General features: G+C 35.0%; 3 protein-coding genes across 7 annotated transcripts in view; 2 read left to right on the top strand and 1 right to left on the bottom strand.

The window, feature by feature from the left end:
* Positions 1-433: 433 nt before the first annotated feature.
* Positions 434-4,188, top strand: LOC140056118 (uncharacterized). The gene is made up of 5 exons (XM_072101375.1): positions 434-870; positions 1,532-1,714; positions 2,145-2,348; positions 2,654-2,788; positions 2,870-4,188. The coding sequence occupies exons 1-5, from the start codon at positions 798-800 to the stop codon at positions 3,367-3,369; spliced, it is 1,095 nt and encodes a 364-aa protein (XP_071957476.1). The 5' UTR covers positions 434-797; the 3' UTR covers positions 3,370-4,188.
* Positions 4,189-4,218: 30 nt separating this feature from the next.
* Positions 4,219-8,679, bottom strand: LOC140056120 (low-density lipoprotein receptor-related protein 3-like). Its single transcript, XM_072101378.1, has 4 exons — positions 8,564-8,679; positions 6,046-6,417; positions 5,766-5,876; positions 4,219-4,689 (listed from the first exon to the last, which is right to left on the bottom strand). Exons 1-4 carry the CDS (start codon positions 8,673-8,675, stop codon positions 4,475-4,477), a joined length of 810 nt encoding a protein of 269 aa, XP_071957479.1. The 5' UTR covers positions 8,676-8,679; the 3' UTR covers positions 4,219-4,474.
* A 1,368-nt stretch (positions 8,680-10,047) lies between these two features.
* LOC140056508 (uncharacterized) overlaps positions 10,048-15,036 on the top strand; it is a 49,464-nt gene continuing 44,475 nt past the window's right edge. For 3 of the 5 annotated variants that reach the window (XM_072101900.1, XM_072101902.1, XM_072101904.1), the window contains exons 1-5: positions 10,048-10,076; positions 12,381-12,552; positions 12,773-13,137; positions 13,585-14,016; positions 14,453-14,857. In XM_072101900.1, the coding sequence (XP_071958001.1) occupies positions 12,401-12,552; positions 12,773-13,137; positions 13,585-14,016; positions 14,453-14,857 (1,354 nt within the window). In that variant the 5' untranslated portion in view covers positions 10,048-10,076; positions 12,381-12,400. Of the gene's footprint in view, positions 10,077-12,104; positions 12,553-12,772; positions 13,138-13,584; positions 14,017-14,452; positions 14,858-15,036 lie in introns of those variants that run through there. The other 2 variants (XM_072101903.1, XM_072101901.1) reach the window with 2 other exon arrangements.

Below are 15,036 nucleotides of genomic sequence, written 5' to 3'. Positions count from 1 at the left end.
ATCGGACGTATGTGTATTGGTGTGATTACAGTCTCTATAGCAACTCGATAAACGCGCCGTAAGTAATTACTTATTGCGTGTGTACTTTTTGTCATCGATAAGTGGTTTCTTATATAAACTTAAAGTTTATTAACTCACAAATGTGCACAATTATCCTAACCTTGAAAAAAAAAATACAATACCGTAGTGAATTCAGGTTGAGAAGGCTGTATCCCCAGGCATTGACATGTGGCGAAAAAGATCACGATATTTTATTTCGGGTTAGAATGATATTTGTTTAATAAACTATTTCATAACAGTAACCCTCTAATATTATATCAGGTGTCGTTTATCTATAGAATTGTATAATAAATTGCACTTAAAAGTATATTGGATTAAACAAAGACATTTGATTGGCTCTTGAAGTTTAACAATGGAGGTGTGATATGTTCAGATGTTGCATCTTGACGGTTGCCAAGTGGTTACAAGCGGCTAAGCCAAAAATGTCAATGTTATACATCTGCTTACACAAGTGACGGCTACTCGTCACTGAGTTTCTATGGCTGCAGTAACCTAATTGTTGTCCGTGTTTATGGTAAATTCAGGAACATATGAGCTAAAGAGAAACACATACGGTAGCCTAGGCCTATTGCTAAAAAACGTCATTGCGAGAGCGCGCGCTCAAGAATCCTTTACGCCGCTGTTAAACGTAACTAACGGTGATATGTAGCCATTTTCTGATGAGTGAATATGTTGTATGCAAATGAAAGTATAGTACTGTGATTAATTTCTTATTAAAGGAAGAACTTCGAAATAAGATGGCGGCGAGTTTATTACATATTTTACTTGTTTACCTGTGCATTGGTTCTGTTCTTGGAATAACAAGCTACTGTAAGTATACAATATTGTTCTCCACTCCTCCTTTTTTTTAATAGACGAGTATTGTATAGGCCTATATATACGCTACATTACACATAGTCTCCCCATAGATGTATTCACTTAGATTATTTAATATCGTCCGAAAATATATGTCCCCGAAGAAGTATTATTCATGTATGACTAAGCCTACAAATGTTTGATTAAGTCTATTGGTCCATACAATGAGTTTGTTATCCAAAACAAATTTGTTTTTTCCACTGATCTCTTTTAATGTAGACCAGAGGTTACATAAGCTAAACTTATTATTACAAACATTTGGTGTCTCAACACGTATCTTATATAACATATGGTAACATTTACAATTTCCGTAGTAACAGAACTTAGCATTGTATAATTAATAAGAAACTAATTTCACGTAAACGTAATATCTTTGGATGAAGATTAGGTCTAAGTACCGTTTGTTAACAACTTTTCCCTACGTCAAAAAACATCTAGTTAACGTCAAAAATTCTCCTTAACGTCAAACTTATAGTTCCTGAACCAACCCTTGTATCTTTATTATTTGGACCTATAGACTTATTTTTTCAAATCATTTAGAATAAATAATTGTTTTCTTTGTTAACAATGCATTAATTGTCGAATTGCTTACTATTGACTTAATTATTTTCTCAAGTGAACATGATGGATAATTGTGGAAACGCATTACGTAAGAAAGATGCGTATGCTTTAAGATCACATGATGACGAGGATGTGTTTAATAACACGTCTGGATCTCGGATCACGTGCACAGTACAAGTACAAGCATTACGATCTGATCAAAGGCTGTCTTTTAACTTTGTTGACCTAGTCATTGAAGGTAAGTTTAGTTTACTGCTTGGTATCGTCAGTGGCGTCACCGAGTTGACGGACGCGAGCGTGCGTGTACACACTCTGGTAAACTTGGGAAAACCCTCCGTTTTCAAACTAAAGTTTTGCTGGTGTGGATTTGGCTTTACTGTAATTTTATCCACTTGCAGAATCACATGACTACAAAGACTATGATTTCATTGGCTAACTTAAGTTCTAACCTCTGAAAACTAGTTAGCTGCAGTCTGGCGAAGTTACTCAAACTCGGGGTTTTCTCAACAATATCAGTGGTTAAATGAATTTTAATCACTGCGATCATTTGTTACTTTTACTTATACATTTAGTTCACACCAGCATCTTTAAAGTATTGGTCTCAATTACGTCATGTACGCACTCGTATAACGAAGAGTGAAATTCAGTTTCATGTTTATACTATCCAGATCCAGCCAATACCAACGAGTGCGGCAGTACGTACATATCTGTTTGGGATGGACAGGTCATCTCTGACGATGATATCATTGATAGATACTGCCTCAATGATACGTCAACGTTCCAAACGCTCACTCAATTTGCAATCATTCGTTTCTCTATTGCACCAGGAGCTGCAGTCAACATCACGCTTCTGTACACCTCGTTTACGTCAGGTAAAGGTTCTTTTAAATTGGTAGGCCTAGAAGTGATAATTATGGGTACCAAAATCTGACACTATGAAATCTACTAGAGAGATCTAGAGAGCGTTTGTACAAATGGTTAATATTACACCCATCCATACACAGGAGGGCATCAAATGACCGAATGTTGGGAAGGGTTTAAACATTTGAAAACCGATATGATATTAAAATTGATTACACATTTACACGCTCGACGTTTATAAAACAGATTAATTCACTGAATTGAGTTCGTAAATTAAATTGTAAATATAATATTACTTTTTAAATTATCTATTTAGGTACTTGTACGGATGAAGTGTTTGAACTACAATGTGACAACGGTCTGTGTGTCCCGCGTTCCGTTAGATGTGATTTTTTCAACAACTGCGGGGATGGTTCAGACCAGAGAGTTGGAGCGCCTTCGTTTTGCCCATGTATGTACATTTTCATCAAATACTAGCTTTAGTGTATTTTTTTTCATTACAGAAGTTACAGTTATGTGTATTTTATTCCAGTGATACGTAAGGAATCCGTGTCAGTTGTCGATTCTATATGGTGGATTCTGATGATTCTACTTGGTGTTCTATGGGCGTTATACATCTTGTACTGGTTGTGTTGGCGACCAGGTTACATACCTTGGCGCCTAGCTTGCTGTCGAAACTTCTGCAAGCAATGTTTTGTCGGCTGCTGCAGAACCTGTTGCACCAGGTGTAAATGCAGACGCTGTCTTCGACGATGTGGGCGGTCGTGCAGGCGGTGCTGTAAGGGAAGAAGGAAAGGCCGAAGCGGGGGCTCTGACGCGCGACGTGATGGAGACGGTACGTCATCTGGCGGAGGACGCAGAGATGGAAACAATGATTGGGCAGCGGTAGGTTTGATTCCAAGAAGTGGAAAGGGAGGTAACAGGAAAGGCCATGGCGGTGATCACGACGATGAAGGTTATGGAGGAGGTGGTGGAGAAGATTATTATGACTTCTTTAATGGAGACGGTGGCCATGCGAGAGAAAGCAGATGAAGAGCAGTCAAGACATTTATTTATAGTGGTCTCTAAGAATGTTACACGCAATTTGGCAATTGGCCACAAGTTGTAACGTTGCTATATAAGTATTTTTTTCAATAAAATTATAAAATAATAAGACTAAAATGGTATTTTGTTCGTGATGCGTACAGAATTGCTTTGAGCCATCATCAGGTTATTGACTCTGTATATAGTTTGTCTGGTAAAACGGTGAATACATTTAATATAATAAGAAATTGTTAATATTTATGACTACCAATGTAAATAATGATTATATCGATAAACTGGCACAACAGTCAATTCGTCTAGATGTCTATTTGCAAAACGTAGACATACAGGTACTATTCTACATAAAATTAATACAACCCTAAAGGCCAACTCGGAGAGCGTCTGACAAAAAGTTTGACTCGTCGGTGCTGTCTGAGTTGAATTCCGACGAGACGATTCGTCTTGAGATAGCGTCGGGCGCAGTATTTAGGTCGTCGGGAGAACTTTCTCCCGGCGAGACGACTCTTCGGGTCTCGTCGTACGACGCTGTCTGAGTTGTCTTTAAGTAGACAGATACAAAAAATATATAAATCCCTGATAAGGAAATAACGTTACTTTCATTCTAGTTACCAATTATATCTTTAATTTAATATTCAGACTTAATCAATTATGATTATGGCGATCTTTACCAAGTAAAAATTATATTTTCCCGGTGTTAAGCCATCGTATATTATTAAATAAGACGGTCAAATGAGTCAAACGATTTATAATTTTCCGGTTGTTTTTATTGCAATAAAAGTTTATTCGAGTAGTTTGCAGTCGTATTCCATCTAGTATTTGAAAAAAAATAAAAGCATTATATTAAAATGTATTCGAAATCTTTATTTGTTTTAAATATACAATATTATGATACATATTTACATATTTGTACAATATTATGTGTATATGTCGGAGACGACCAGTGCGGAGACACAGAATAAGTATTGTGTTTCATCTTCATTTTAATTAACGATCAGTAGTTAACATCCAACACCTCCGCCACACGTTTTGCACATACATCTTTCGAGCCATTCTGGGTATTTGAGTCACCAAAATTCATCAACATTTTCCTTGTTCAAGAAGATCCCCAGAAATCTTTGTCACAATAATTGTTGTCGGATGGTTTCAGGACACTTTCTTTTAAAATTTGTTCTGTGAGTTTCTTCTGACGTTGCTTTTCTTTAACCGTATACACAATATAGATAACGGCGATGACGAAGCAAATACTACCAACGAGAATAGCAAATATTACCGCGGTACTCAATCCACGGTCATCCACAGCTGGTTCATCTGAAACAAAAAGCAACATACAAATGTTTAAACCAAGGAAGCCTAAACAAACATTGTGTTTACAAAAGTTGAAACGCGTCGCAGTAGCGTGTACAGTAGACAATAGAAACGAAAAAAAGTGTCAATAAAACATCGTCACGTCGTCAAAGTATACATTCATAACTTTAAACTTTATATTTGTTTTTATACATTTCTTAGGATAGATAACCACTGTTGATTGTTTCTACATTTCATGAGAATCGTTTTACTTTATCAACATGCTGTGCTTTGTCTCGTTTTCAGAACATTGACAATTCAATAAAGAAAAACCCGTTTATTGACAAAGTTGAAACGTGTCACAATCTTAAACATACACTTCTCTTACCTTGACTCATATTGTCTTGTTAGCCCACTTTTCTATATTATTTTATTGTTATAGGTTACTTTAGGGAGTTTGGTTTAAATATCTCATTAACTAGGGTTGTATTATGAATGAATTTTGAGTCTAGTGACCGAGCGGTCATGGGGCATTGCAAACTCGACTCGACTTTCTCTGGATGTCCTAGTCTGCTCGGAGACTTAAAATGGAGGTCCAGCAGTGTACACTTATTACGGCGCGTGTACACTAGTAAAGGGGAACTCGGTGCATTCGGAAAGAGAGGGACCTACCGTAAATCTTCTAATAGTAACCCACTGCTCTAATAGTAACCCATACCCATAGGAGTTACTATTAGAGTTATAAAAACTTATGATGCAGCCGTATTTATTATTTTGCTATGAGTTGCTGACCGGAAAAGTTGAGGGTGCCTAATTTAAGATTACTAATAGTAACCCACTACTCTAAAAGTAACCCCCCTTCTAATATTAACCCACCTTAAAAACTATCAAAGAATAATAACCCAGGGTTACAATTAGAAGATTTACGGTATACCGAAGCGTCATGACTTGTATCTAACTTGTAATTCACTTCAGTCAAATAAAAGAATGACATTTCAAGTAGTACGGGGCGCTGTTCGGGATTGTATTTTGTCGAGAAAATGAGTCCCGAACGGCGCCCCGTAATCAAGCTCAAGCAACTACAGAAATATTATTCTTACCACAGTTCGCTTCGTCACTGTTATCTCCACACATATCATACGTATCGCACTTTAAAGATGCTGCGATACATTTACCGTTGTCGCATTCAAATTCATCTTCGCTACATGGAGCTGTGTGAGAGAAAAAACAGTGAGATGGTGATATAAGGGAAAGTTGATGGTTGATGGTGACTAATATGACGCTAATGACATCAGAGACAATGATACTCCTAATAATTGCAAAGTGATATATTGATGAGGAGTTGTAACGATTTCACCTCTAGTATAAAAAAAAACTTACCGTCTCTAAATATAGTATAGAAGATCCCGAATCCAGTCGATTGGCCATCCTCGTCCGATACGAACTCAATAGTAACGGACTCACCCGTCGATTCAACGTTTTCCGGACGAATTCGACCACATAATTCTTCTGTCAACCGTCTGCTACTGTTAGGAGCAAGACCGTCGTAAACAACTAACTTATCAGCACACTGGTTATTTACATAGTCTTCTAAACTAAAGCGGTAAAATTGGAGCAGAAGTTGACTACCTTCTGGGGCTTTCAGACTAGATATGCAGTCGACGTTATTCGAATAAAAGAGGCGGGATTCGGGTTCAATTATACCGCCTTTCTGTGCTGTTATTGTGTTGTTACAGTTTGTGGTTAGGTAGTCTAAAAGTAAATATAATAATTATATAGTAACATTATTTACTTTTGTCATATATAACCGGTCTGTTGCTTATATAAGACCTGAGTATCTCGACTTTCCGGTGTTCTCGCTTTTTCTATTGCCCTTCCTTTTTTAGTTGCGTGCAGCGCGACTCTACAGTGTCGGTCGGTTGGTCGGTTGATCGGTAAACACTAACTTGAGCACGCGACTGCAGCAGCCATGCATATGGCCTTGTTATAATAGGCCTATATCGTATATTGTATCTTTTTCTTCCCAACTTCTTTGTTACTGTACAGTACTTCACTTATTTCTGAGAGTCTAGGCGTAAACTTATATTAGGTTTCCTTCCACACATACTATGTTTTTATTAATTACTATCAAACGCGTTAATATAATTTTTATGTATTTTTAATATATGTGTGGAATATTTATTATTGAATAAACGAATAAACAGTAGTGCATCTCTAACATTGTCTGAACTATGTATGTACGTTAATTGTCATTGTGAGATTAGGAATGGTTATATTTACAATCATATAATTATTATATGATTGGAATGACATTGACGACGTGTACTGTTGAATTCGGGGTGGAGTGGAACAACAATTTAGAGTGATTAAAATAAACGGTAACGATCGTAGCCTATCAAGGCAGTTTGCTTATATTCACAACGTTGAGATACCACAATATTAAATTACAAACTTCGACGGGATATGTAGCCTTAGGCCGTATCTATATATAAATTTACGTAAGGGCAAAATTCGGTAAATCGCGCATTACTTCTAGAATGTTTACTCGATGGTATATAAAGTTGGTTCGTACTTTCGGTACTGATTTTAACCACCTGATGTAACCCTGTTTACTAATTAAATTGAGTTAGATAATTAGTTATTGACGATTAAAACGAATTTAGGTTCAACGATTTTCCCCAAATAGGGGTGTTTTCCGATCGTGGTATACACTGTCTAATGGATGTCCAACTTGAAAAATACCCGCACACAATAATACGAGGACGCTTCGCATTTTCCTATCTCCTCCTACGATAATTGTTTTTAATAGATGAAAACCGGTTGAACTGCTCGAGTACAGCATCATAATGTTGAAGACAGGCCGATTTTCTTTAAAAAATGCTATTTTGATACATGTAATATACGTTTTTACAAATTTATTGAGTTGTGATGAATGGAACATTCCAAATTATTTGGTTTAACCATAGAGGTATAGATTTAGATTTATGGGCCCCCTTGGAGAATAAACATAAATAGTATTGCAATGCTGTACAATACTGTTAAGGTATTAACCACTTTTGATCGCAATTTGAATCGCAAATTTCTTACTGTGAGTGTTGGTACTGCTAGATATAATATAAACAAATATACAAATAAACTTTATTACTGTGAGTGTGGGTAGGCCCTACTGTTAGATTATAAACATATAATATACAAATAAATAAACGTTATTACTGACAGTTGCTTCTCAACGTTTGTATTAATTAATAATTAAAAAATATATAAACGTACGTAGTGGTGTATCGTTACATGTACTTTACTATTTCAATCGACTATGACAGTGAGAGTTTTAACAAAGTATTAAATCGTAAATGTTTTACTGTATTTAGTGGTATATTATTTATAGGCCTATAAAACATTAAAAACAATATTTCGTTACTGAGTGGATAAGAATATATTTTAAAATGTTTCCTCTTTGTACCTATCTTCTTCCCCATCCCTCAACACTTAATGTTACATACAAAACACAAATTGGGTTTGTTTAAATGAATCCAAATAAAAAAAAATTGACTCATTTTGTTTCTCTCTCGGAAGTAATTCCCAGGGTGCTAATTTTAGCTGACTTCATAAATCATCGTGTATATTTATTCGTTTCTGTAAACGACAATGTATTATAGTCCTGCAGTACGTACATTTGAAATCTCCATTTTTTTCTCGCTGGAAAATACTGTGTATTCGAGAACCATCTGTGGGCACGACCTAGATGGTACGCGAGCGAAGCGAGCGTGCCATCTAGTTTATTTAATTAATGCAGCTAGGGATATATAACTGTTAGCACTAGCTGTGATTACTGTAATTATTGTAGCTGTTAAGTATCAAGGTAATAAAGCATTAAGTACGAACAATTCAAGTCTCTTACCAACGTCAATTCCTTCTGTAAACGTTGCAAATAACACCACCAAATGACTGATGGACATAAGCCACGATAACCATGTATTTAAGTTGTTTTTATGAGATAAACCGAGCGCCATTTTGTTAGGTATAAACTGGTGACTTTATTGATATAATCAATGACAAATACGGAAGTGTACAGTCACTAAGCAACGCGTCACGCATGAATTGTTTTACTATGTGGGCCCAAGATACAATGTACTTCCAATCATTCTTCTCTGTGTTAGGTTTGATTTGTTAATTGTGTATTTTGATAATTATCATACAATAATTAAGTAAGCTCTAGTCTAAAATTTACAAATCAATTCTAATATCATGGGTAAAACGTAGACCTAGATCATGCGGATTGAATTGCTAGATCATGCGGATTTGGTATTAGATCCATGATATTAAATTATTTTTTAAAAACGCACGTTTAAATTCCTATTTTCCCATAACTCCACAAAAAACTAGATTTGAACTCGTCACTTTGTGTATAATTTATATTGAATTTAATTTTTGAGTTTTGAATTTTATCACAATTGTTTATATTTATAGTATTTTTTTTTTATAATTAATTTGTTTATGATAATGTATTTTTACTGTTTGTATTGTATTGTCGAGGGCGCCAATGACCAGCTTTGCTGAATGGGCTACCCCCATGAAACATGGTTAAATAAAAACAATATGAAACGAAATTATAAGTCTACAGGACCAGCCCACCATGGTTGTTAGAAAAATAGAGTTGCCATCATGTGCCCCCGCCGGAAATTGAACTTCGAAATATGGAAAGAATATAAGTCTGCAGGACCAGCCCCTGCATATCCTAAATTAACTTGACTCCCTAAATATCTTTTTCAAAATAAAAGAAGAACATTTTATATTTATTTTTAAAAAAAGAAATCCGTAGAGATTCGAACCCTAGCTAGTAGAGCTGAGAGAATCCAAACGATAGTTACTAGAGCACTACCTGTTATGCCACAAATCTACACGGAGTAATCAAAGGTGACAATAGTATAGTCTTATACGCGCTTCATATTACGTCATTCTAATCGTTACGTTATAAATTTGCATATGCCAAAAATCCTACTTCCGGCCATTTTTGGACTAACTTTTCGATTAGAACGAATATTATTATGCATCTTTCCAATAATTTGAAAATTATTTCATTTAATCTAAACGTTGCAAAGATATGACCATTTTCTTTTCAATGGGTCAAAATATTCAAATTGAGTTCAGAGGTTAAAAGATGAATTTAGAAATTTGACAACATAGGTTTTTATAAACCAGCATGCTTCAAATAATTATAAAACGCAATGTTTACTCTTTCCCCATGATTTGCACACGAAAATACATAGGGAACTGGACTAATGAATGAATACATTTTTTTTATGCGGGGGAAAAAATTAAGACGTGAAGTTTTGATTGGTCGGTAGTAAAGTCTGTAGAGGGCGTTTTATAATCAAAGAATGGCGGAATGTCAAAGCGCAAAATAGAAAATAGTGAGCAAATGAAATATATTTATTCATTAAAAACAATGTTTAGTTTTTGATTTAAGTTTGATTTTATACACATAAATGATAAATAATATTATTTAGGTAATTAAGGGGCATATCTAGTTAAATTGAATGTTTAGTAAGTAATTTAAGGCTTGTAAAGTTAGGCCCATATTGTTGTTTACCTCACCTCTTCTTACTCCAACTGCGACAGGGGAAACCTAATCTCTTCCTACCTACGCGCTGTGTATGAATGACACTGTCACTCACTGACAGTGGCCTAGGCCTATGCCTAGATAAATAGTGCATCTTCCTTTCATATAATGTTATATATTGCAATCATTATCAATCAAACTGAATAGGTCATAGAGGACATAAGCTAGGCTAGGACACGACATGCATGGCATGCAAATTAAATATTTTATTTTACAGTACTAGGCTAGGCTAGACTAGCTAGGCCTAATTTACCTCCGCCAAGGAGGTATATGTAATCGGTAGCATGTGTTTGTTTGTTACTTGGCCAAATTGAAAATTGGCCAAGTATGTTGATCTGTTTGGTTTTTGTGTTTGTTTGTCATCACTCTAGCGCTCACAGTTTTGATTCGAATGACTCCAAATTACTACCATACATGTCACCTGGTGCAAGGACGACACTGCCCAATTTTTGTTAAAATCTGAACCACGGTCCCAATTCTGGACCACTTTTAAAAATTATTTTCAGACCTGCTAGTGTTAAAAGATAGGACAGAATTACCAAAAGCCGGTGAGCAGTCTTAAATTAATAAGTAAACTAAAATTGCATTTTCTCGAGAACTACTCTTCCAAAAAACTTCATTTTTGTACAAGAGGCAAGAGTTATAATTTGTGATTTGTAATTTTAAAACATAAGTTGATTTAATATACAGGTTTTTTGATGCGAATAGTTTAAAAAACCTAATTCTTTTCAAATTCACCCATCTGTTTGTCGCGTTGCTGTTCTATTGTTAGTCGAGTGAAGCTATTGTTAGTTGAACACACACGCCCGTATTCTTAAACCGGACTTTAGTCGTAGTTCAAGCTAAAACTTTAAAAATGACGTCATTTTAATTCATAAACCGAACTTCTACTAAATCGCCGACTAATTCAGGCCAACCTCGACTAAATCGAGACGAATTTTGATCGATTTTTTTAGTCCTGGAGGGGGCAGGCTAAATGGTCGACTAAATGGTTTTTAAACGATGTTTATGAAAAACGTAACAGTCATTGAGTTGTTATATTGGCCAGATATTGAAAAATGAAATATCTATTTTTATATTAGCTTAATTAAGTATACATTGGTATAAGTTATAATAATGAAAATAATCTTTATTTACAACCGTATACAAATTACATTATTTTCTTCGCGCAAGTTCGACTTGAACTACGTCACGCCATAGCGACAATGGCAGATGCGGAAATTCACCACGCGATGGAATGTTTAGGGGGCCTAGCGCTTTCTTGTCACGCGATGAAGTGCGTTGTTCGTCGCGATCATACTTTGTTGGGGGCCTAGAAAATATAAAGTTACCGTACCGCCATGGTTCCTGAATATATTTTGAATATTTTGTTTGTTGTTAATCGAAAGTACTTCACTGTTAAATTGATACTGATCTTGTTCTAATAATTAACGATTAAAATTACTTTTCATGTATATAGTCCTGATGCGTAAAAAGTATACTTTTTTAGACCTGCTAGTGTTAAAAGATAGGACAGAATTTTTCAAAAGCCGGCGAGCAGTCTTAAAGTAACAAGTAAACTGAAATTGCATTTTCTCGAGAGCTACTTGTCCAAAAAACTTCATTTTTTAACAAGAGCCAAGAGTTATAATTTGTGATTTGTAATTTTATAACATAATTTGATTTAATGTGCACGTTTTTTGATGCGAGTAGTTTCAAAAACCTATTTCTTTTCAAATTCACTCGTTTGATTTTCGCGTTGCTATTCTATTGTTAGTCAACTGAAGCTATTGTTAATTGAAAGGCTTGTTACATAACCATTACACCAAACTCGCATACATATGCTTGTAGTGAAATTAGCCTAAATCACAAACAGCATTAAGACACACACAAATATATATATATTTTTTTTTTTACCGGAGAAATCTTATGTAGGAGAATTTTACAGTAGGCGGAGGTATGCACTCTCGTAGTGGCTTTCTAGTTTATAGTAGAAAATAAATCCAATAAATAAGCGTATTCATGATTGACTCTCTACACTATCCTAGTATAGGCCTAGTATAGGCCTACAGTAAAGTAAGACAGTTCATTGTATATATAATATATTGTGTTCAAGGATAAATTACTTTGGTTAAAATGGCACGGCCAACAGCGTCTCAGATGTATTTAGATGAGTCTCTTATAGGAGGACCAAGTTCTCGCAAGACCCCCGTCGACATGTCTATGGACTCATCGCCTGGCGCCCCCATGGCAGCGTCAACTGTAATGAAAACTCATAAATATCAGGAGTGAGTATGTCTCAATAATTTATGTTTTAATTGTTAATGTTATATTAAATTTTTATTTTACAATAAAATAATTTAAAAATTGTTAATTAAATTAGCCCAGGAGCTTAACTGTATGTTAAATAAAAAGGCACTTGTAGGCTTTTGATGTTAATTGTTAGCACCAACATTTTTTATTTCAAATGTTTATAAATTGATTTCATTTCTCCTTATTTTTCTACAGATATTTAGATGATGATGCAAGAGGATCATTTTATGGTCAACAACAGCTATCGTCAAATCCAAAACAATATAACCACAATCCATCACAATTCTACCAGGATAATCCAAGCACCGATAGCATCGAACAAAGCAAGAAAAAATTGAAAACCAAAGGTTTACTTGACAGCCTTGATTCAAATAGCTCTAGTGATATTGACAATTTCTTAAAGACTCATAACCTTTCTGATATGCTAGAGAAAATGCCATCATCAAACTTATCGTTAAGCATACAAACTGACCTGGGTCGAGGTAGTCTTGGCCGAGAGAGTATAGGCTTGAATAATACAGGATCTTCTCTAGGTATACTGTCAATAGATTCTATGCATGGTGAGATATATTTTCTAATTTCATTATTAATATTTACTGATATATATATTACTAAAATTAAATAAAGGCAGAACTTTAAGTCTGTATACTTACCGACTAAAATCAATTCTGAATGACTAAACAGTAGTAAGTAGATTTGCTAACAGTAAAATAGTACTGTACCTTTTCCATATTAAAAAAAAAATATACAGTCTTTACAAAAATTACAAATCAACTACCAGTTAAGGGAAAATGGCAAAATAAGCACTGTGGTCATGTTATAAGAGTTGTCAAAACAATATAGATTATTGGATAAAACTCCTAGAAAGTAGGAATACTTTTGCCATTTTTTAAATATGTTTGAATAAAAATAAGGTACTTTTTAGCTGACATTTATTGGTAGCCCATACTTTGCATGTTTTGGTAGTCTCACTCCTACCATCATCATTTTTTTTTCTTATATTTTAGATCTCTCTGGTAGCCTTCTTCAAATTGGCAGTCCAATCAAAAGCAGTCATGGTGACCTCAAAGAAAGGCCTGAACTAGATACAACCCTCACTCCAGACACCCCACTATCTGCCTTCAGCAATGAAGGTGACCCACAGCACTTTGATAAATTTGAATTCTTTGATACAGTAGGACATAGCATTGACAATAACACAATTGGCAATTGTAAAGAACACCATAGTCCCAATGATGTTGCTGGAGATTGTGTCGATTGCATGATTAAGTCGAATAAATCACGACCGCCTGACTTGTTACAGAGTAGAGATGTTGATTTTGATAGTAAGCAAGTTAATAATAACCGATCACATTTTAGCATTGTGGGAGCAAAACGAGAATCTGATCATTCACAAACCAAAGATATTCAAAATAATTCAATGCAACATAAGTATTCAGGTAAACGATATTTTAACAATTATTTACATGTATTTCTACATAAGACAATATTTATCCAGTATCATATGAAAATTCTGAATACAGCATTTCATGTATATCACATGTGGTGCCTGTATCATGAAAGGTTAGGTTTTAAGTAGTAAGGCCTTATTAGATGCAGATGAGAATTTAGATACAGTACTAGAGAATGCTAAACATTATGTATTTTTATTGAGTGTAATTAAAGATGTGACTTGTGCAAAAAAAAAAAGTTTATGGTAGTTAGAAAATGAATATATTAATTTTCTGTCAACCCAGTTTTTCAGAATTGAAAATTACTTTTAGCACCTTTCAGTTTTTGTTATCGTATTACTGTACATTTTGCAAATGATTTCTGAAAAATACCAGGTATACTTTTCCACTCTTTTATTTAATTTTCAAAATTTTCTATTGATAGGTAGTGCAAGAAAATTCCCACTAGAGAAGCTTGACTCCATGTTCTTTGAACACAGTCCTATGGCAAATATTCCACGACCTGGCAGTGGTGATGGTGAAGAGATATTCCCACCAAGGCTGCCCTCACAGGGGCAAGAACAAAACAGTAAAGATGTTAATCTTCCAAACCAGACAACAAATTCAGTGTCGCTTCAAAATACTGGAAGCGAGTTTAATTTAACAGGTTCTAGCCTGGGATCAAGTCTTCCATTTAAGCCTTCGCAGAAGAGCCCACCACTTGGCGCAAGGAGACCGTCGGAGGGAAGCGAAGGAAGCTGGCAGGATGCTGCCCTAACTAGGCAAAAGAAATTTACTAAAACTAATCACAGTGTTCGCAAATCAGGAATTCCTGAAAGATTGTCTCAAGGTGTGCACATGTTTTATCTCACTCATCATTGGTCAGATGTTTTGCACTACTCTGACGTAATTTTTACTTTATACTAACCACATTAAGAATACAATTCACAAGTAATTCTCGGGTGGGACTCAAACCAATCATCACTTACTCATCATCTTATTATCTGATGGTATAATTGTAATACTGAT

The sequence above is a fragment of the Antedon mediterranea genome, chromosome 8 (genome assembly GCF_964355755.1).
Source record: "Antedon mediterranea chromosome 8, ecAntMedi1.1, whole genome shotgun sequence".
NCBI lineage: Eukaryota > Metazoa > Echinodermata > Crinoidea > Comatulida > Antedonidae > Antedon > Antedon mediterranea.
This window is presented reverse-complemented; position numbering and strand designations above follow the sequence as displayed.

What these genes read in the sequence shown, in the direction of transcription:
- LOC140056120 (XM_072101378.1), bottom strand. Translation starts at nt 8,675, where the DNA reads ATGGCGCTCGGTTTATCTCATAAAAACAACTTAAATACATGGTTATCG. An exon ending in TACAGAAGGAATTGACGTTG is followed by an intron (nt 6,418 to 8,563) that starts GTAAGAGACTTG and finishes ATTTACTTTTAG; the next exon opens with ACTACCTAACCACAAACTGT. An exon ending in CTATACTATATTTAGAGACG is followed by an intron (nt 5,877 to 6,045) that starts GTAAGTTTTTTT and finishes TCTCTCACACAG; the next exon opens with CTCCATGTAGCGAAGATGAA.
- LOC140056118 (XM_072101375.1), top strand. Translation starts at nt 798, where the DNA reads ATGGCGGCGAGTTTATTACATATTTTACTTGTTTACCTGTGCATTGGT. An exon ending in TGTTGACCTAGTCATTGAAG is followed by an intron (nt 1,715 to 2,144) that starts GTAAGTTTAGTT and finishes TATACTATCCAG; the next exon opens with ATCCAGCCAATACCAACGAG. An exon ending in GTACACCTCGTTTACGTCAG is followed by an intron (nt 2,349 to 2,653) that starts GTAAAGGTTCTT and finishes TTATCTATTTAG; the next exon opens with GTACTTGTACGGATGAAGTG.